Raw genomic sequence first — 21,846 nt, forward strand, 5'->3', positions numbered from 1 at the left:
GAGAGGCCAGGGAAACAGGGCAGGGAGCCGCCAAGCCCACGGTGTGCCTGTCACAGCGTCCGCACTGGGTAGGAAGGTATCAGAAAAGGCATAGAACGTTTTACTGGAGAAACAGAACTCGTGATAAATTGAACTTCACCCTCTTTCAACAAAAAACTAAAGACTTCTGTTGACTCTGTTGAAACACAGTGTGACTGGGAACTCTTCCCGACAGCGCTGGAAGAACTGGCGAGAAGTGTCACCAGCCACTTTTAGAACTTCCCGGTGGTGTGCACTTTCCCCTCAGCAAGGAGGCTCGGAGCCAGCCCCTTCCCAGGCCCCCACGCCAAGCCCAGGGAGCCACGTCTCGAAATCCACGTTTCTGGTCAAACCGGGTCAACTTCCTGATAGTCTATCACGTGTATCAAAAGGGCTTAACAGTCACTCTTCCACAGTTTAATCGTTTTGTCGTTTTCTAACGCAGCTGATGCGATGATGTTCTCTGTTGGGTGACACGCCGTTGAGATCACAACATCTGAAAAATAAAGGGGCAGTCAGGAAGGCTCCCTGAGGGGTGGCCCCGGACCCCTGACCCTCATGGCTTTTCACTGTGTCTGCCACACGGAGCCACGAGGCAGAGCACACACAGGAGGGCGGACCATGTGCCTCCTCGCAGGATGGGGGCCGCAACACCTGCTCCAGGCCAGCCCCGGAGAAGACCAGGAGCCTTGCCCAACACTGCCTCAAGGATGGTGAGCCCGGGAGGGAGCATGGGGGCATGGCCCTGTCCAGGGGTCACACTGGGCTTCTCTGGGGTTCTGAGCTGTCGGTGAGGCACCTCTTCCATGGATTGCAGGGCAGCTTTGCCCATGGCCCCCAGAGCGCCGGGGGAGCTGCCTCTGCCAAGTGAGGGCAACCCCGCTTTTGTGACGACAGCCACTCTAGTAAGCAGGTACCTGGGGCAAGCCCAGGTGACCGTCTCCAGCTGTAAGTGAATGGAGCCCCAGACCCCACCTGTCCCCTGCATGCCCGCCACACGGCAGGGCGGGGCGGGTGGATGACAGGGAGCAGTGGGGTGTGAGCAGGCTTTCCAGGAGCAGGAAGTGGTGTGGGGAGACTGTCGGGAAATAGGGCCAAGTCGAGTGTAGACCCCAGGAGCCACGTGGGGAGCTGCTTTGTTTAGGAGAGTCTAGCACTTTCCAGGACTTTCATCAAGTTCTCAAAGGGCCCTACAACCTGTTTGCCAGTCTCGGTGGGCAAGGGGCACAGGGGTACCCCGGGTGTTCAGGAACCTCCCAAGTAGCACTGTGGCAGCAGCATGAAACACCAGCCCCTCGGGGGACAGGAAGCCCCCAGGGGAGCCAGGCCCAGGACAAGGAGGCAGGGGGCAGAGCAAGGGGCTGCAGCCTGTAAGGAGCCATAGGGCACGGGAAGGGAAGGGCCGGATGCTGGGTGGATGGGAAGCAAGGGCCTTAAAGCTGGACACCATGGGGTTGCATTCAGCACCCAGACCCTGAACAGCACCGCTTCCCTGTAGCTTCCAAAGCAGGATCCATTCCCTCCAGCACCGGAGGAAGAGGTGGAGGCAGGGGCACGCAACAGAGGTGCCCGCTTCTTCACCGCTCTTTCCAGAAACACCCCGTGTGAGCGGCACGCACCCGCACAACAGGCCCCAGCTCACCTGTGTGGCCTTGTAACTTCTGTACAATCTCTTTCGTCTGGAGATTCCAGATGTAAACCAGGTTATCTTCAGAACCGGACACGATCCACTGGTTAATGACAAGGAGAGAGGAGGTGAGGCAGCAGCCGGACCAAGGCAGGGATGGCGTCATTTCATACACGCCCCCCCCCCACCCCGCACACCTCCTTCCCGTAGCTCCTCCGCAGAAATCAGTAACACAAAGCTTCCCCTCCTCGCCGGCCAGCGTCTGATGTCTCATCATCCCCAACCTAGCCGTGTACCCTCCACGCCCACTGCGCCGACTAGCGGCGAGGCAGAGGCGGCTCCCTACAGCACATCCTCATGACAGATGCCCTGTTCTGTGAATGGGCGCCAGGGGGACCCAGAGGCAGACCCCGAGGTACTGAAAGCAAGTGTCTCAGACACTTAGCGTAGTGTGCGACCTTTTGCTTCAAAGCCAGAAAACACACCTCTGCTCTATGGGTCACCAAGAATGTAAAGCCAACCTGTAAGAGAGGGGTTTCCTCGGGAGGCCAAGAAACCTCCCAGGGAGGAGACTTACCTTGCCACCAGTAACTGAAAAGTTCGCAAATATGCAGTATTTCTCATTCTTGTGACCGGTGTATGTCTTCAGGCACTGAAAGGCAAAGGTGGCAGGCTCTGTACGGAGCACGGGGCCCTGGCACGCTGCGTAGCCCCCAGTGCTTGGCACAGGTATTTCAATGCTGATGAAACGTGGCTCTTACAGGTGTTCTAAAAGCCAAGTCTTGAAGAAATCTGCAGCAGACCAGTTCCAGGAAGACGGCTCTGGGCTCTGAGACCCTCTTGCTGTTTATCCCCCCGCCCAGCCCTGCCGCCAGCAAGAGCCCGAGAGCCAGGAACTTAAGCACAAACACGCAGCGAGCACATGGCTGGTGCTGCAGCGTCCCCAGATGCTCACCTTCCCCTTGCTGTAGTCCCAGAGTTTCAGCGTGCTGCAGGGCAGAGAGAAGGCATGAATTACCCACCATGTCCACGGCTCTCCCGGAGCTGCCTCACCTGTCCCTGCGCCCAAACTCTGCTGCTGCCCAGCACGGCCTATCCACAAGCTTTGGGAGCAGAGCCATGAGGTATCGGCCCCCAAAACGGTACACACAACACAGACATCACGAGCACCAAGTTCACAAAGGCCAGTAACCTTGGGAAAACACCAAATATCTGTGATCCAAAGTTTAACGACAGACCTTCTAAAGGGGCTGCTGGTGTTCCTTCCCTAAAGCCAAGTGGCTGGCCTCATTCCCACTACACCCAGGGGTGTGACAGCTCCAGGACCACCCGGATGGGTTCCAGCCAATGCTCATCCTCACGTTAGGTGCTCATGGTGTCTGTGTTGTGTGCTCTGTTTAGGGGCAGGAATTCACTCCTACGCAGGGCTGACCAGGCGCAGCTCTTGGCGGCGCCACCTGCGGGCCAGCCACACGCACAGGCAGCCAGAGTATGTATGCAGGGAAACAGGGTTTAACTGACTGCCCTAAGGACGTGTGCTGGGTAAAACCAAGGTGCTCCAAGGTCAGAGCCAGAAGGTGACCCAGGGTTGCCCCGTCCAGCCCAGTCCTCCCGCAGCAAGGCTCAGCCTAGGGCGTGGGGAGGCTGGCTGGGTCACCCAGGCCCTCAGCGAGGCGCTGGTCTTGACACAAGGCTCCATCAGAGGCAGCAGCCCTCCTTCAGCCTGCCATCTACCTTTTAGAAGCCAGAACAGAGGTGTCTGGGCCACGCCCTCTGTCTAAAGCAGCCTTCAGTCACGTGAAGGAGTTTGCCTCTGGCAGGGGATGGATACCCCTGAATGAGGTGACCCACCTGCCCTTAGCAGGGGCAAAGCACTCACTTGTCCAGCGTAGCAGCCAGGATGTACTTGCCATTCGGAGAGAATTTCACAAAGGACACCGGGGGGTTGTCATCATCTGAGTGAAGACGAGGGCAGAGCTGACACGCGCGGCAGCCAGGTGGGACAGACCGTGTGAGCACAAAACTGCCCAGTGTCCCACCAGACCCTCGCACACATGCCCTCCTTCACCCAACACCCGGCACCATGTGACAGCTGGGCTGGCCTGGCAGGATCCCAGTGGGGGCATCCCATAACCTCCCCTCTGAGCTGAGGCTTTAGGAACAATGGGCCTGAGGTGAGTTAAAGCCCCACCAAGACCATCCTGGCACCTCGGCTGCACCCTCAGCTCACTTTTACAAATATGAAACCAAACTAAGAACACTGTCACCACTAAGGAAAAAAAAAGACATGGGCGAGTAAATTTCAGGTATTTTCCTGTGACGTAGTTACTACAGCAAAAGTTGTTAAAACTCCCTCTGGAGCCAACCGTTACGATACCATCCCACATCTCTGCTTCAGATGCTCTGGGTCCAAAAGCTTAACCCCAGGCGATCCTGGGAATGCCGTGAGCACCACCATGACAGTGAAGTGACCCGTCAGCCATGCTCATCCAGGCGACAAGAGCCGGCACTCGAGAACCGCCAGCAGAGGCCAGAACCCCCAGCTCTTGCTCATGCTGGGACCCCTGCCATGGGGGGAGCAACCCCTCGCCTAGGTGAGGAGGGCAGCCGGCAGAGCACACACCCTGGGTGGGGGAGCAGGGGGTGCGTGGGGAGCAGGCGGCAGACCAGGCTGTCCTGCAGCCCAGGGAGCCCCTGGGGGTCTGCACACCATGTTCCAAGCTTGGAGGGAGAGTGGCACACGCATTACCACAGCCGGGAGGCCTGGCCTCGCTGCCTGGCTCCAGGGGCCTCTGCTCCCTCAGGCCGGCCGCCAGGGCTGCGAAAGCACGAGAAGTAAGCTCACACTGATCCTCCTGCCGGAGCCGATGCCAGGAGGGCAGACGAGGTGAAGTGCTACCTGGTACATATACCCCAAACGACCAGCCCAGCACTGCTGGGACTGCCTCAGCTCTCTCGTCTCGATGGAGCTTAGAGAGTACTAACACACTAGAGTGGATAGGAAAGCCGCTAACCACGTGACCGTGGCCTCCCCATCCCTCAAGCTGACACCTCACGGGGCTCACAAGATCCTCAGCATACCCAGCCTGAGCCCGTCCACCCCAGACTGGGAGGCCATGCATTTCCATCTCAAACCCACACAGCACCCAGCGGGCAAGCAAGGTGGCCAGAACACGAGTCCAACCACACCTCAGCCCAGCGCCTGCTGCTGTATGTCCCTGGGCAGCTACTTAACCTCTCTGTGCCTCGGTTTCCTCCCTCTAAGATAAGGATAGCCCTGCCTGCCCATGGAGTATTGTGAGGATCACAGGGGCTAAGATGAGCAGTGCTGAGCAACACCTGGAGAAGTGCTGGCCGCCGCCACGGTACACCTGTGCAGGTACCTCAGCACTAAGTAGACACTGCCCCACCGGGCAGAGGTCACCGTACAGGGCCTTTTGGGCAAAGACACCAAGATCACTACAGTAGGGTTCTGCTGTGGGAAGTAAGGATGTAGGTCAGAAGGATGGCCCATCAGCAGCCACATCTGCTAGGGAAGAAAGCCAAGTGGACAAGGCTGCACCGCCAGCCCCTCCCCAAGGTGGGTAAGTGGTGTACCGCCTAGGTGGTCACAGTGCAGGCTGCACCGCCAGCCCCTCCCCAAGGCAGGTTAAGTGGTGTACCGCCTAGGTGGTCACAGTGAAGGCTGCACTGCCAGCCCCTCCCCAAGGTGGGTAAGTGGTGTACAGCCTAGGAGGCTGCAGCCCCCTCCCCTACTTTACATTCTGCCCCTAACACGCCTGTCCACCCTCCAGGCTGGCACTCTGCGGTCAGCTTTCACCACACACAGCCTTCCACAGCTCCCTCCCCACTGCCTACCAAGAGCTTCCAGGCCTGCAGGGCAAGAGCTGGGGTCGGCCATCACCCACCCCACCACAGGCAGGCCGGGGTGGTTTCTCCCCCTCCAACATGCCCTTGCTAGCCAGCCTCTCCCCGCTCCCCACCCAAGCACGTCTCCTCTCGTGTCCCAGGTACCTTTTAAGGCTGCAGGGCACCACGTCCACCTCCAGGGCACCCTGCAGATAGCACACCCTTAAGGGGCATGAACCTGTACTATTTACCAGACACTCCCAGGGGCCTGCAGAGCAGGGACTCAGTCTTGTCTGCGAGCATGGTGGCAGAGCCCCCAAAGCCAGGGAGGGACAGCGAGGGTCTGCCCAGTGCAGGCAGAGGATCACGGAAGACTCGCCTCACAGAAAGGGGCAGGCTACTGAAGCCTAACAGGAGAGGAGGGGAGACACGGACAACAGGCCACTCACCCCCAAACAGGCCAGAGGGGAAGAGAAGTCAGGGCAGACGGAATTCCCAGAGAGGAACTGAGGTAATGAATGGTAGGGAGGGGCAGCTGGCAGGGTGGAAGTGGCCAGGTTAAAATAGAAGGTTCCTACAAAGAGGCAGTCTAGGAGAGAGAATTAGCTCATGCAAGATTACCCCATGAAGACAGGGCGGCTTCTGGAAAAATCACTGAAGAATGCGGATGGGAAACAAGCAGGAGGGGCCCTCAGAAGAGAAACCTGAGCGGACCCCCACCTACAGGAAACGAGGATTCTGGAGCAAACCCAGGCCACTCACCTATCAGCGTCTTCAAGCACTGGCCTGAGGCTGTGTCCCAGATCCGACTGAAAGGGAAAATCAAACAATCTGTTAAAAAAATCAAGTTACTCCAGCAGCTAGATGAGTTCTATAGTTATTAATCAAACGTAAGTCTGAGGACTTACACGTGCAATTTTTCATTTGATACTTCACTTATCTATTCCCAGCACAGATGTGGCACTGAGTACAGGCGTGAACACGCCACTCGCAGCACACCCAGACACGGGCACGGAGGCTTCTACACAGCCCTTCTGAGACTAGACATTTACCATGGCTGGTGAAACAGATGACAAGGCCCTGCCCACCCTCCTTTGCCAAGGTGAAGGGTGCCCGAGCCCCCCCACGCTCACACACCAGGCACGCGGACCCAGGAGTGGATTTCAGTTTCAAAACACAGAGCACCATATGCAGTTTCTGGACACCCGACCAGTCCCACAGCCAGCCAACCCATCCAGAGCACAGCTCGCTCTGGTGTGGGGCCCCAGATGCACCCACTGGCCAGTCTCTTTCTCTGTGGGTTTGGCCAGTACAAACCCCATGTTTTGGGAAACAGACCACCGCATAGCAGTAGATACGTCTACAGGAGGGATTCACAGTCGTGCAGATGCGAGTTGAAGGGCGTGGAGATTCTGACATAGCGCAGTTCCCACCCCCCACCTCCGTGCATCCCAACCCACGACGGGCACTACCTGTCATCTACCAATCGGAAAGAGCCAACATCTCTCACGCAGCTTTACCTCCAAGGCTTGCCCACCCAGCCCCCATATCACAGGGCCACTAGAGGATTAACCATAACGCACCACGTCAAACCAAACACCAAACCCATTGTCGTCGAGTCGATTTCAACTCACAGAGACCGTATAGGACAGAGAACTGCCTCAGAGTTTCCAAGGAGCAGCTGGTGGATTCGAACTGCTGACCTTTTGGTTAGCAGCCACTTACCCGCTAAGCCACCAGGGTTTCCGCACATCAGTGGCTCGTTAAACTTAAGAACATACAAATACACCATCCACGATGGGCTCCAATTCTCATACAATTCACCGGGTCCAGTGCCTTTCCCACTTGTACTGACAACAAACCACCAGGGGAGGTTGTGATTAATTAGACTGGTAGGTTTCCTGACGCTTATTATGATGTTACTATAATCCCTTCGGAAACCCTGGCGGCGTAGTTGTTAAGTGCTACGGCTGCTAACCAAAGGGTCGGCAGTTCGAATTCGCCAGGTGCTCCTTGGAAACTTTATGGGGCAGTTCTACTCTGTCCTGTAGGGTCGCTATGAGTCGGAATCAACACGACAGCACGGGGTATGATCCTTTCGTTGTTCAATAAGCCTACTTGGTCTGATGCACTGTTGGATTCCATCTGCTGGTATTTTATTTGGAACTTTGACACCAACATTCCCAAGTCAAACTGTCCTCTTCGGCTTTCCTTCTGGGACTCGCAACCAGGTTTGGCTAAGGAAGCCATGCTACAGACTCATAAAGTGAGCTGGGGAGCTCCCTCCGGTTCTGTGGTCTGGAATCGTTTAAAAGGCCTAAAAGTTTGTTCATCAGTCAGACTTCAGGTATAAAATCATAGGACAACACTCTTTAGACCTTTAACCATTTTTCGGAAAGTGCCCTGGTGGCGCAGTAGTTAAGCACTCGGCTGCCAACCAAAAAGTTGGCGGCTGGAACCCACCAGCCTAGAAACTGCAGTGGGGCAGTTCCACCCCATCACACGTGGTCACTGAGTTGGAACGGACTTGACCACACACCACCACCACCTTCCCAGCCTCTGAGGGTGGCTGGCCATTCATGTTCCCACTTCTTGGGTGGGTCTCGGAAATGGGAACTACCTTCTCCTCTAGGGGCCGAGTGTGTGGCCCAGGGGGACGCTTCTGTCCTTCCCTAAACCTGGGTTTCACTGCCCTCTTTCTCATTTCTAATCTTATTTTTGCTTTTTTTTAAATTATAAAGGTTTTAATGACTTTACTGGACTTAGTAAAAAAGTACCTTGTTTTAATTATCCCCATTTTCATTTCATTCAACTTTTAATTTTATAAATTCCTTCCTCCTACTTTTTACGACGTGCTTAGTTTTACTTTTTCTAATGTCTTTAGCAAGGTTTTAGGGCCGAGTCCAAAAGCTCCCCCAAGGCGGTTCCCTGCTCTTAGGAAAGCAGACCTCCTGTCTGGTCTGCAGTGAGCTCCGCACACAGTGAACAGCCAGCCTCTGCTGGCACCCATCCTCTGCCAAAGGCTAAAAGCAATACATTAAAATCACTCGGGTTTTTTCACGTTCTCCTTATGTTTCCAGTTCTTATGTTCTTTATGGCTGCTACGTTGTGTGATGCCTAAACTTTTAACTCTCAGATCTTCTTCATAAATTCTGCCTTGCTCATTAAATGATGTCACTCTCTGTCCTGTTTAGGGTTCCTGGGTGGCGCAAACAGTTAAGCACTCGACTACTGGCCAAAACGTTGGCGGTTCTGGAGAGACAGACCTAGCGATCTGCTTCTGAGAGGTCACAGCCTTGAAAACCCTATGGAGCCATTCTACTCTGCACACATGGGGTCGCCATGAGTCAGAGTCAACGCGACCGCCACTGGTGCTGGTCTGGGCTGCCAACTGGAAGGCCCAGGAAGGGGATTTCGGAACTACGCTCATCTGCCATGAAGAGCTTTAGTGGGCTTTGATTCCCAGGAGTCCCTGGGTGCTGCAAACGGTTAACTGCTCAACTACTATTAAGGCTGACAGTTCAAACCCACTCAGAGGTGCCTCCGAAGACAAACCTGGCTATCTTCTTCTGAAAGGTCAGTCTTGAAAACCCAGTGGTGTGCAGTTGTACTCTGCACCCACATGTCACCATGAGCCAGGAACTGACTCAACGGCAACCAACCTAACTGTCCTGTTGGCTGCTTTGCCTATGAACGCCACTAACCATTAAAGTTTCTTTTCACTTTGTGTCTGCTTAACATCATTTGCCCATCTTTCTTTTTAAAGCTTTATTGTTTCCTTTCAGGCGTTTTTCTTGGAAACAATCAGAAGACTTTTTTTTAATCCGCTGACAGCCTTTAAGTTGGTAATTCATCCAACCCGTCATTTATTGTAGTACCTAATATGTTACATTTTACTTCGTCCCTGTTACTTCTACATACGTTCTTTGTCATTCCATTTCCTCCTTTTGATTTTTGCTAAATGTGGACAAGTTTCCCTTTCTGTTACTTGAGAAGTTCTACCAGGTTATCAACTCAGCTCGTGGCCTTGGGTGCACCATCTCCTCCTGGGTACCACACACAGATTTATTTCTTGAGACCACGTCCTCCGTCCCCTCACCTTCCCTGTCTCGGGGTCTCTGCTGATCCCTGTTCAGGACTTGGAGTCCTCAATGGGACCACGTCCCTCCGGGGATCACCTTCCCAGTCTCGGGGTCTCTGCTGACCCACTGTTCAGGACTCAGCGTCCTCAGTGGTCCATGAGGACAGCCCACTCCCTGAGGCCTCAATCCCAGCACGCTTCTCTTCGCCTCAGGGGCTCGACCACTCACTGTCCATGAGACTGTGAAGCACTTCAGTGTCTACATGGAACTTGGCCTGCGGAGCCCATCCTCCCAGACCAGGTCACCCCAACCCCGCTGTCACTCTGCAGTGCATTACCATTACCTGAAACTGCACTGTGTTTGTGTGTACCATCCGCACTCCCTGGACCTGAGGGTGAGGCCGCCGTACACAAGGCGACCTTTCGTATACACCCGCTAACAAAGTGAAGTGAAAACCGCACTTACCAGAGGCCATCATAGCTACTTGAAACTATCAAGGATCCATCTCGGTTGAAGTGAACCTAAAAATCAGAAGTGGGAAGAAAGAAAGTGACTTACTTTTAAAGCATCAGTACTGCTTCTCCCCAAGTGGCTCTTGGTGAATACCCACCAAAACCTCCGTGAGCAGCCACAGAGCCACCCTCTGCCCCGAGTTCAAATGACTTCCTAATATTCTAACAGACACATGAGCAGAGCAGCTAAAGTGATCGCGTTACCTGCTATTTTCTGATGGATGACCAAGCCACAAGGACCACCCTTAAATCACTCCATAACTATGAAATCTACCATGGAAACAAAAATGGCTGAGCCAGTCGAGGTCTACCTAGCTCCAGGAGAGGTGGGGCTTCCCAGTTTGTCTGTCAGTCACGGGTAGGATGACTGAGTGACAAGGTCAACGTGGCTTGTCACAACTTAGCATTAAAAAGAAAAGACAGAAAGCACCACTCTTCAGGTCCAGCACCCTCTCGCCCGTTTATCCTCAGCAGGCGAGCCAGATCAAGGTGGTTCGAGCCTCTCAGACCGAACAGGATGAGATGTGGGACACTCCACAACCCGTCTCTCAGAAAAAGGGGAGATTCTCAATTTACCACTGGTCCCTAGGAGCTGGCCTGTGGTACTTCCAAATCCTTTATTTTACCGGAATGCCTAGCTCTGCCCACTACGAGTACAAGGCCATGTATGCGTCCTGATAGAAATTGCCACCTGACAATGGTCCAGGTCTCAACAACCTGTTTTACTTTTTCTTTTTTATTCTTTTTACCAACTGAATCATAGCAGGAATAATAAGAACCCCAATGTCAGGGGTTCAAGTTCATCATAAATTTCTATCAATTCGAATCCTGAGCATCTTACTCAAGATAGGCCTTTTTTTGTTTGTTTTGTTGGACTTTTGTTTTGTTTTTTGTTTTCTTTTTAAATAATTTTTATTGTGCTTTAGGCACTCCTTGGAAACTCTATGGGGCAGTTCCACCCTGTCCCATAGGGTTGCTATGAGTCGGAATCGACTCGACGGCACTGGGTTGTCTGGGTTAAGTTTACAAATCAAGTCAGTCCCTCACACAAAAACCCATATACACCTTGCTACACACTCCCAATTACTCTCCCCCTAATGAGACAGCCTGCTCTCTCCCCCCACTCTCTCTTTTTGTCAGCTTCTAATCCCCTCCACCCTCTCATCTCCACTCCAGGCAGGAGATGCCAATATAGTCTCAAGTGTCCACCTGATCCAAGAAGCTCACTCCTCACCAGCACCCCTCTCCAACCCACTGTCCAGGAAATGTCCACTTCAGGAATGGTTCCTGTCCTGGGGCAACAGAAGGTCTAGGGGCCATGACCACTGAAGATAAATAGGCCTTTTTACAAAAAAGTAACATCTTTCTGAACTCTCTGCCTTGTTTCACACCGTGTGTGACGTTTCCTCTGTGACATTACCCCCACCACGAGGCCCTATTTGAATCACTCGGGAGGGCCTGAAGCCGTGCCTGCTTCTACAGCCCAGAGCAGGGACACGACCCCCTCAGGCCTCCTGACACTCTGGGCTGGATGTTTGCTGGGGAAGCGGTCCTATTTAGCAGCACCCTTGGCTGCTACTCACTAGATGCCAAAAGCAGCACACCCCCACCCCCACCCCATTAGGACAACCAAAAATGTCTCCAGACACTGCCAAGTCCACATACGTCAGGGGCATCTGAATGGCTTCGTAAACAGACCGTCGGGCCCGACCTGCGTTTCTGGCGCAGCGGATGTGGGCAGGCCTGAGAACACCTTCCCAGCCGCTTCCCAAGTGATGCCGGCCAGGCTGCCCGTCAGGACCGCACCTGGAGAACGCCTGTCCACACTCGCCACAGGCCACACGTGGCATTTTAACTTTCCGGAAGCCGCGTCAGAGAAGGCGAAATCAGTTAAACATATCTTACTTAAACCGATACATTTAAAATCGATTCTTTCAACATGTGATCGATATAAAAATCACCGACAAGCTGCTCGCATCTTTCCGCTGCACCCTGTCTTGGAGACCGCCAGGAGCTTTGTACTCACAGCGCATCTGTTTGGAGCTGCCACATCTCTGCTCCGTTGCTGTGAGTGACCAGTGGCCGCCAGGCTGGACAGCAGGCCCCGATGACCCTCTTGGCAGATACTGTCACCGCTGTCGTCCTGTCTACTAGCTGTATCGACAGGACGCACGTACAGCACCAGCCTCTCAGTTGCAACCATCTGTCCACGAGCCTCTCGGAGCACTTTTCTTTCTGACTCACAGCAAGGGATCCAGCGGCATTCCTTCCTTTTTTTGAATTTGCAAAATAGGCTCTCTTGTCAAGGCCACTATGCTAGACTGTGATGAGTTGTCACAGGTCCCAGAAACTCACACGCCCAACTCCATAACCTAACCTCCTAACCACGTCTGAATACAACCACCAGCAACCGTGGCATGGCTTCTCCACCCAACCAGGGCTGACCGTGCAACGCGCACCTACCATGTGGAGGTACGGCCACCCGCACACCCGCGAGCAGAGACAGCGGAGGAAGGCCTGCCAAGAACTAAGGAACAGGGGATGCCAGGTCCCAAACAAGCGCAACAGTCAAGGAGAGCCGTCTGAGGTGGCAGCAGCGGGGCTGGAGCAGAGCCCTGGGGAGGAAAGGAGGGAAGGGGCCGGCCTGGTAGACAGAAAAGCAAAGGCCTGAGGAGGGAATGGCCAGGGGAATACACGGAGAACACAATGACCCGTCAGCTGCGGCAGGGAGCCCGGGTGCAGGAGGAAGTGGCCCGAGCAGAGCTTCGCTATACGTGAGCACAGGAGGAGCCTTGGCAGGAGCTGACAGAGGCCTAGACCAGGGGGGTGGGGTGGGGACCGGAGAAGCAAGAAGTATTTTGACGCACCTCAGTGCATCCAGCTCTAAAATCTGTTAAAAAGCTGTTATGTAAGCGCCGTCCAGCACTCCCCCACTCCTGAAAACCTGTCCTGCGGAAACTGTCCCGCAGGTGTCCACAGAGGCTCCATCAAGTCTGTTCCCTGCACAGCCCTGAGCAGAACTGAACAGTGCACACACGCATCCAGCAGTGGGTCACTCCCTGTGACAAGCCAGACCACGGACCAGGCACCGCAGGCAGAGGGCGGCCAGGGTACAGGTACTGGCATGGAAAGCAGGCACCCTGAAGTGGAAAAAGCTGCAGGATGGTAGCTACGCAGCTGTCATTGTCAGCTGCCCTCCATTCAATTCTGACTCATGGCGACCCCTTGTGTTAGAGCAGAAGTGCTCCACAGAGTTTTCTTGACTGTAATCTTAATGGGAGATTGCCAGGCCTTTCTTCTGCAGTACCCCTGGGTGGGTTTAAGCCGCCAACTTTTACATTAGCAAATGAATGCAAACCGTTTGTGCTACCCAGAAACCTTATGGTACAGGGCTGCTGTCATTTAAAGAGAAGAACAGGAGCAACAGAGGTTGGCAAGTACATGTCTAAAAACAACAGAACCCGCAGAGGGAAGATCCACACTGATAGCAGATGACCTGGGGTGGGGCTCAGGAGAGCCTTATCTTCTACTTTCTACACTGACTTGCCCCCCAAGGGTTTTAATGAGCTCCCGTTACTTCTGTAAGGACTCTGCTAGCCCCACCTGCTCCACAGAGTGCCCGCAGCTGCACTGGCCTGTCACATACGGCACTCCCCTTTCTGGCAGCTCACAGGGCCCCAGTCAAGCTCATTTTTCTGATTACTTCCCATGTGCTCGCTGGGCAGAAGTCAGGTCTACTCTGGCTGACCCCACGGGCACTCGACGGCAGGCCTGGGAGCAAAGCTCTGGGGGCAGCCTCCTCCTCAAGCCCAGGAACAGAGGTGCCTAGACAGGTGACGGGGTGTGCATGACCCAGGGCTCCCCGGACTCCGCTCCCACCAGGACCCCAAGTCTCAGGTGCATCAGGGCTTTGCACAAGGTCTCACCGGGGAGGAAAAAAGCCTTCCAGGGTAAGAATGCTTCAACTCGTCACCTGCTCGACTTTAGGAAGTGAGAAGGACGCCCGCTCGGGGACAAGGAGCAAGCCCGCTTCTACAGCTTCCCTCTTCTGTACAACAGAAGGCAAACCGCGAACGACAGACCCCCCCCAGCCACCTCCTTCCATAGAGCAGTTTGCAATTCATCCTGTGGCTTGACCCTCCACTGTGCTTTTACACACGCGGACGGCATCTGTGACAAGGCAGGGCTGGGAACCTTGGGTTCAGCACACTCCCTGGCCCCACCTTCTGGCTGCTCTCCCACAACTCTGGACCACCCTCGACCCTGCATCCATCATCCACAATTCACACTGCCTAACACATGTCTCCAGGTCCAGCTACCCTTGGTCGCCAGGGGATGCCCCCTCACCCTGAAAGCCCACCCACCGCCTGCCCCCCAGTGCACTGAAGACCCCTGTGCTCACCGCGGGCACCTCACAAGCGCTCCCCACCCCTCCTCCCCTGGGCAGGATGGGAGCTCTCCGCACCCTCACCCTATCACATCACCCTGTATGCACTCAGGAGGACAGAAGCAGCGTTCACAGTGGGAGGAGGGACTTACGGCTGAAACTGGGTCCGAGTGAGCAGGCAACGTCTTGAGGCACTTCCCTGTCTTCACATCCCATATCCTCACACTTTCATCAAACTGAGGACAAAAGAAAGACACAGATTAAAATGATTCTAACGGGAGGAGAGGACAGAATCTCCAGCTCCTGAGGCCTGCCCCAGCCCCATCACCCGTGAACTGGAGCACAGAAACGGCCTGGAGCCCGCCGACCAGCCCCGTGTTGTAGGGCAGCTGGGGTGGAGAGCCACGCCCCCCACGTCACCTCCCACACACGGGAAAGGCAGCACGCTTACAGATCCGGAGACGATGAGGTTGGACTGGGGGTTGAAGTTGCAGCAAAAGACGTAATTACTGTGTCCCTTCAGGGTTTTCAGACACTTCCCCTAAAAAGGCAGTGTTAGATTAAGTCACTCCCCCGGGGTTTCTCCCCCAATGCCAGCAGCAGGCTAACCTCACCCATGGGCAGCCTCCCACCAACCTGCAGCAACACCCTGCAAACATCTGACAGGCCAGGCCTCCCAGGGACTGCTGTCCCCAAATTCAACTAACTCTTGCCCACCGTGCCCCTTCGCCAACCACCATCCCCACGGGGGGACACAAAGGTGCTGGTTACCGAGCTCACGTCCCAGATCTTTAAGGTCTTGTCGTCTGAGGCAGAGACAAGCAGGTTGGAGTCTGACGACCAGGCCACATCTGATATTCCCTTGGGGAAAAAGGCAGGGCAAGCATCTTGACGTGACAAAATCTGCTCAACCAGCAAAGGTCAGAATTCCAAACACCCATCTAGAGACAAGCGGGTAGCTGACCTGCAGTCAGGAAAGCCTGACAAACATCCACCACCCAGAGGGCCACCAACGGACCCCAAACTGGCAGAAACACACTTGCGGGGTAAAAAGTATTTGCCAGAAAAAAGACTAGAGGCAAATAACTACAAAAAAGTTCAACTTAACCTCACAACCCTCAGGGAGTCCCGGTCCCCGCCAGCCCCTAGCACTCCCCTATTCCACAGCCACCTTTGTGCTGCCCTGAATCCAAACGGGCGGACACCTACCAGTTTGTGACCAGATATGGTTTTCTCAAATTTTCCATCATAAGCACCCCAGATTTTAATGAGTTTATCAGCAGCTGAAAGGAGGAAATGAAAAGGAGCTAAGTCACACACTCTGCAGCACTCAGCTGGTACGTGGGAGCCCAGACTCACGGCCTTCCCCCTACCATGCCCCATGAGGAACACCAATGGCCTGGAGCCTAGCACACAGGGCACCACCACGTCAGGAAGGCTGAGAAGTCCAGGACACACAGTACCGAGCCTGCTGCCCTTGGGGCATCAGCTGCAGTGCCCTCTCCCCCGCACCCCCTTTAGGAGCAGCAGCAGGCTCTACTTTAGCAGGTGGTAACGCTTTCAGTCACAGTGAGGGACACACAGCTGGCTCAAGTGACCCAGCAACAGGGTCAGGAAAAAAACCCGTCCAGGCGCTCCCCAATGCTTGTCGGCAGCTCAACCTACTCCTCCCAGCAGCTGGCAGGAGCGCAGGGGTACTCACAGGAACTGGCCAGCCATTCTCCATTGGGACTGAACTTCACGGAGGACACGGCTTTTGTGTGGCCAGCCAAGGTGAACTTCAGAGCGTAGTTTGGTTTGACAGGTGTAGGCTATCAGAAATGGGCAACATCAATGTTTGCATAACGCGACACGATCGTCCACTCAGTGACTCAGTGGCTTACTGGCTTGGATCTGATTTCCAAAGCTTTAATTCAAACTCAGACTCATTTCCAAATCCGTATTCCCAGAGCCCCTGGAAAGCTCTACCTGGATATCACCACTCAACTTAGAATGTGTCCAAACTCATTGTTGCTGGGTGCTGGCAGAGTCGATTCCGACTCACACTGATGCTATGGACAGAGTAGAGCTGTCCCGTAGAGTTTCTAAGGCTGCAGTCGTTACAGAAGCTGACTGCCACATCTTTGTCTTGTGCAGTGGCTGGTGGGTTTGAACTGCCAACATTTCGGTCAGCAGCCAAGTGCTTTAACCACTACGCCGCTACCCCCCCACAAACAAACCTACTTCTCCTGCCTTCCCCACCTGTCCTCTGGTTCCACCATCCACGCTAGAAAGGTCTGAGGCCACCTGAAGGCCCCACACTACCCCATTTTCTACTGGTCACGTCACCGGGACGCTGCTGTATCGAAGGAGTCCCCACACCTCTGGTCTTGCTTCAGCACCCTCTCCCGTCCAAAGTCCAGCCTCCCCAAAGCAAATCTGAGCCTCACTACCTGGGTGAAAGGTCTGCTTGCTTCCTGTCGTCTACAGGAGGGGCACGCAGGCCTGGCTGGGCACTGGGATTCTGGGGCCAGGTGGGGGGCTCACAGAAAGATGTCTCCTGGGTCTCACTCTCAGAGTCTTACACTCAGGACCAAGCATCTACATTGCTGATAAAGCTCCTGCCCGGGTGATGGGTTTGGGAACCCACTGTGGTGCATAAGCACCCCTCGGGCACGTGCTCAGGCAGTAGAACCTGACAGCGTTATCTAGCTGGGCACGGAGAATAAACTTACGGGCGTGAATAATATTCCAAGGCTCTTTAAACAGATACTCCCCCAGAAGCCCCCCAAGGAGTGCTCTGCACACACCTTGCTCTGAGTGGCCGACGACGAAGGGGTCGGCTGTGCCCTGGCAGCTTCGGTCTCCGGCTTCTTCTCCTCCGTTGCCATGGCTCCGCAGCCCACCAGGCAGGGGGACGGGGTGCACAGCTCTGAGCAGAAGAGTCAGGCTGGAAAGAGGCGTCTGCTTACCAAAGCCTATCGGGGGGAACCTAGGCCAATGAACAAACCATTTTAAAAGCTAATATCCAGGACAAAGGACCAAGACGAAAAATGCCTGGCCACCACACTGACCCTGGCAGCAAATAGCCTGTTCCGAGCTGGGGAGCCTGACTAGTAGACTCGGGCCACACTAACGCTCTGCAGATGCTGGGCGAGACAGCGCTGCCCTCACCCTTTCCCGTAATCAAAGTCACCATGCTGCACGGGGCTGCCTATTTTGTTACCCAGACGTTGGCAGGAAGGCAGCTTGATCCACACAAAATGCAATTTTCTTCAAAGACCCCTTGATACGTTAAGAAAAAGACCCAAAGGTTTCCTGACAGAAAACTAACGTGCCAAAGGACAGGGGACTCAGCGTCAGGGTGCGGAAGGTGACAACTCATCCAGATCCTAAAACGCACCCCGAGTGGGGACGCAGGCGTGAGCACACCCAGGGCTCCCGCACCTCAGGGTGGGCTCAAGGGCTCACCGCACAGGCTGCTTCCAGATCGCCAACAGGTGAGGAAACTCAGCACACAGCTGAAGCGTGACCCAGGGCCTGCCCTGCAAGCTGCAAGGAGCCTAAGCTGGGCACTGACCCCGCAGCCAGACTCACTGCAGAGGAGGGAAGAGACTGCAGCTCAGCCAGGGTCCGCTCGACAGTGGGAAACACCCCAAACCTGTGCAGTAAGCCATCAGTCTCCTGTCACAGCAGCACATTCCATTACTGGATAAAACCAAAATCAAACCTGTTGCAGACGAGTCGAGTCCAACTCACAGCAACCCCAGAGGACAGAGCCGAACTGCCCCGTAGCGTTTCCAAGGCTGTAACCTTTAAGGAAGCAAGCTGCCACGTCTTTACCCTAGGGGGTGGCTGGTGGGTTTGAACCACTTAACTTTCGGTTAGCAGCCAAGCCCTTAACCACTGCACCACCAGAGCTCCTCCGTTACTGGATACCTCTCATGAAACCACACCAGGTTATCCAGAAATGAGGGAAACCGCTGTTAAAAAGGAGAGCCACTAAGCCTTTCCTGCAAATGTCACTGGCCATTCAACCCCCTAAGCTGGCACTACCATTCACCTGGTGTGTTCACACACTGTACCTTCTAGCTTGAAGCTTCAGGCGAAATGGAACCCATCAAAAAGGACAAAGTCCCAAAGTCTTCATCCAAGGGGAGAAAGTTTACCCAGGAACACCCACTGGGCAAAGCCAACGGGCACGAAGCTCTCTTCTGCTGGGAAGCCTGCTGCAGATGCATCCAAGGACGCCCAGATCACAGCACAGGGCTGAGAAGTGGCTGGTGCCCCTGCCCCAGGTGGGACACCAGTGGCAAAGGCTCCACAAAAGGGCAGCTCAAGGGCCAGAAGTGTTCTTTTAGCATAAACAGCCTGGCCTAGAGGCAGGGCGTGACTACGGCCAATTGGCTGCCCAAGAGGAACAAAAGGCTGAAGTAGGTGGTCTTACCCCCCACCCAGCACAAGCCCAGCCTTCCAACATTAACATGCAAAAAAACCCTTGTGCAAAAGTAGGTGGTCTTACCCCCCACCCAGCGCAAGCCCAGCCTTCAAACATTAACATGCAAAAAAAACCCTATGCAGAGAAGGACCTTTAAGAATATGGATTTCTTGACTCAGCACCCCAAGACTCTGCTTTGCTGGGTGGGGTCTACGCCCGCAGCTGCATTCTTCACAGACACTTAGACAGGTCTGTGGTCACATTTGGAGAAAGGATTATTTTGAGGGAACAGGGAGCTGGTTAGGGGCCAAACCAATAAAAAGGCAGGGTACAAGAAGGTGAATACACACCCGGAGGGCAACCTGGACGTTGCCTCCAGAGCTCCCGCCCCTCTAGGCACCCACAGGCCTTTGATCCCAGTGAGCCTGACACCTAAGGCAGAGCCTCCCAAACTTGAGCGCTTTCCTAGACTCTGGTAAAACACAGGTTCCTGGGCTCCATCCAGACGTGGGAACTCAGAGGCCACCTATTTCTCTGTGCACACGCCCAGGTGAGCTCAGGCAGCCCGTCCTGCAGCAGTCGTGGCAGGAACAGCTCTCTGCTACCTCAGCTCTTGGACATACTTCTGCTCCCCACTTACCTGTCTGCCTTCCTTAGGGGCCAAGCTCAGAGGCAAGGTCTAGTGCAGTACCGCCCGATTCAAAGCTTTAAAACGTTTGTTGACGAGAATTGGAGCCCTGGTGGCGCAGTGGTTAAGAGCTCAGACTGCTAACCACAAGGCGAGCAGCTCGAATCCACCAGCCACTCCTTGGAAACCCTATGGGGCAGTTCTACCATGTCCTATAGGGTCGTTATGAGTTGGCATCAACTGGACAGCAACATTTCTTTAAGAGAATTGGTGAAAAGACCTGGGTGGGTAAAGGCTTGCACAGCAAAGGTGGTTAAGGGGTATCTTTTAAAATATCCCCAAATGGCTTTCAAAGACCAGACCAGGCGTGGTCTGAGGTTCCACCACAGGAGGGCCGGTGGCTTCTCCCTTCCTGAGGGTGGACTCACACCACAGTGACCCCAACCCGGGGCTCTAGGCTCTTAGGCGAGACGGGGTCTGGCAGCTCAGGAGTAACCAGCAGGGGCAGGGTGGGTGGAAAACAGGGGTCATGTCTACAGAAGAGGGGAGCTCAACCCTGTCTGCATTCAGCCAGTGTCTGCGTGGACCACATGTGGGACAGACCGGCCTGGGGTCTCTCTGAAGAAATGCAGGGGAAGGGGGCGATGTGCACGCTGGCTGGGGGTTGGGAGGGGCGTCCCAACCCCTGGGGCTTTGGTCTTGTCATGTGACCGCTGCGGAGAGAGAAGTTCCGGGGAGACTGGGACATGGGCCGGGGAGGGGCACCTGCAATCAATGGGGGTGTGGGGGGTACCCCTGGGATGGGGGGCAGGACACCCAGGGCGGGGCCGCCAGATGGGGCAACGGGGACGGGCGGGGAGCCTGAGCCGGGAGGAGGGCGAAGGGGGCACCGGCTGGGGGCTGGGGGCTGGGGAGGCGCGGAAGGTGGCCCTCACGGAGGGCGTCTGCACGAGGAGGGCCCGGGCCCGCCGGCGGCGGTTTGGGGTCCGCGGGAAGGAGCTGCCACGGGGGCCGAGGCCCGGGGCGCCGGCCTGGCGGGGAACACGTGCGGCGGCCGGAGACGGTTTGGGGGCGAAGCCGGGTCGCGCCCACCCACCCCGCTGCGGCCCGCGGGCCGGCGCTTACCTCTGGGCCGCAGCGGCGGGGCCGGGAGCCGGGCGTCGCGTCGGCCGCCACCTGGGCGGCAGCGCGGGCCAAGCTCGACGAGGCGGCAGGTCCGGCGGGCGCCAAGCGGCGTGGGGGGGGCCCCTGCCAGTGCGCGTGCGCGAGGAGAGGGGGCGGTGCCCCGGAGGCGGGGCCAACGCACAAAGCTGGCCTCTCTGAGGAGCGCTACGGAGAGCGGCAAGGGGCAGAAGGCCTCGGCCAGCCGAACGCCTTAAAGGGGCCGGGCGCTGCGCTCGCTTCCTGATCCAAAGCGTTCAACTCCAGAAGTTGGCTGGTGCGGGCCCGCCTCTCCCGCACTTTTTAAAGATTTTTTTTAGTGTAATATACATACAGGGATGTACTATTGTATCCCTTGAATTTTGTGAGCAGCCCTGCAGCCGACACCCACATCCTGGGACAGGGCGTTCCCCGGGGATTCTGAGGAGGGGAAGTTGCCCAACGTTTCTCCTCGGAATCGGTGGCCCGGTTGGGGCATCAATTCTTCATTAACGCTCACACCACTGGTCGCAGCAGTTGGCTGTGACAGCATCTGCAGCTAGCCCGCGCAACGCCTCAGTGAACCCTCACACATCAGGCGGACAGGTGCGCACGCCTTCCGCTTACAAGACCTGGGGCTCAGTCCCCGGACTCCGCCCGAGGGGCTGAGAGTCCTTCCAGCGCCAGCTCTTCCCCAAGCTCACCACACCTTCTTCCCTCCCAGCGTTGTGTGATGAATACAATGCTCGTAATTACTGCATGCAAACTGGTTTCACAGCCCCTCCCTGGTGGGGCCCCCAGGCAGGTGTTCACCTCCATCACAGACGGGCAGGTGAGGCTCAGAGAGGAGTGAGGGGCAGGAGGAGAACCTGGGGTCCAGTGTTCTGCTCCATCCACGAGCAGCCGCAGCCCACTGCCCCACTTCTGCAAACCACATGGGCCTTAGACTCTTGGAGGTGGCCCTGGCTCCTGCAGCTCCACCGCCCCTGCCCAGGTCTGTGGGTAGAGTGGCAGACAAACTCTTATTTTCCAATTAATAGGACAAGGTACCTGAGCAAACAAAGGGACCATGCATTAGAAGTGGAACCAACCGCCCACGGAAGGTGAGATGTGTGGCTGTCATGGATAACGACAGCTGAAGAGTGGCAGCCAATCTGGAGCCCTCTCCCAGAGAGGACACAGGGTG

At 55.6% G+C, this 21,846-nt stretch overlaps 1 protein-coding gene across 2 annotated transcripts; it reads right to left on the reverse strand.

Moving 5' to 3' along the window:
- Positions 1-413: 413 nt before the first annotated feature.
- WDR5 (WD repeat domain 5) lies at positions 414-20,757 on the reverse strand. Of its 2 annotated transcripts, none has more exons than XM_049895972.1 (14): positions 20,646-20,757; positions 17,265-17,404; positions 16,178-16,286; positions 15,685-15,758; positions 15,247-15,336; positions 14,927-15,016; positions 14,628-14,711; positions 10,042-10,097; positions 6,257-6,303; positions 3,525-3,600; positions 2,601-2,634; positions 2,223-2,297; positions 1,661-1,748; positions 414-514 (listed from the first exon to the last, which is right to left on the reverse strand). In XM_049895972.1, the coding sequence occupies exons 2-14, from the start codon at positions 17,343-17,345 to the stop codon at positions 414-416; spliced, it is 1,005 nt and encodes a 334-aa protein (XP_049751929.1). In that variant the 5' UTR covers positions 17,346-17,404; positions 20,646-20,757. The 2 variants fall into 2 exon arrangements, with proteins under 2 accessions (XP_049751929.1, XP_049751928.1); XM_049895971.1 differs by having other exon boundaries at positions 17,265-17,446.
- Between the last annotated feature and the right edge of the window lie 1,089 nt (positions 20,758-21,846).

The sequence above is a fragment of the Elephas maximus genome, chromosome 9, assembly GCF_024166365.1.
Source record: "Elephas maximus indicus isolate mEleMax1 chromosome 9, mEleMax1 primary haplotype, whole genome shotgun sequence".
NCBI classification, from domain to species: Eukaryota; Metazoa; Chordata; class Mammalia; order Proboscidea; family Elephantidae; genus Elephas; species Elephas maximus.

Excerpts from the sequence above, each read along its gene's own strand:
- WDR5 (XM_049895972.1), bottom strand. The coding sequence starts at position 17,345 with ATGGCAACGGAGGAGAAGAAGCCGGAGACCGAAGCTGCCAGGGCACAG. Across the intron at positions 14,712-14,926 it reads ACCTCATCGTCTCCGGATCT|TTTGATGAAAGTGTGAGGAT; the intron begins GTAAGCGTGCTG and ends TTTTGTCCTCAG. Across the intron at positions 515-1,660 it reads GAAGTTACAAGGCCACACAG|ATGTTGTGATCTCAACGGCG; the intron begins GTGAGCTGGGGC and ends TTTATTTTTCAG.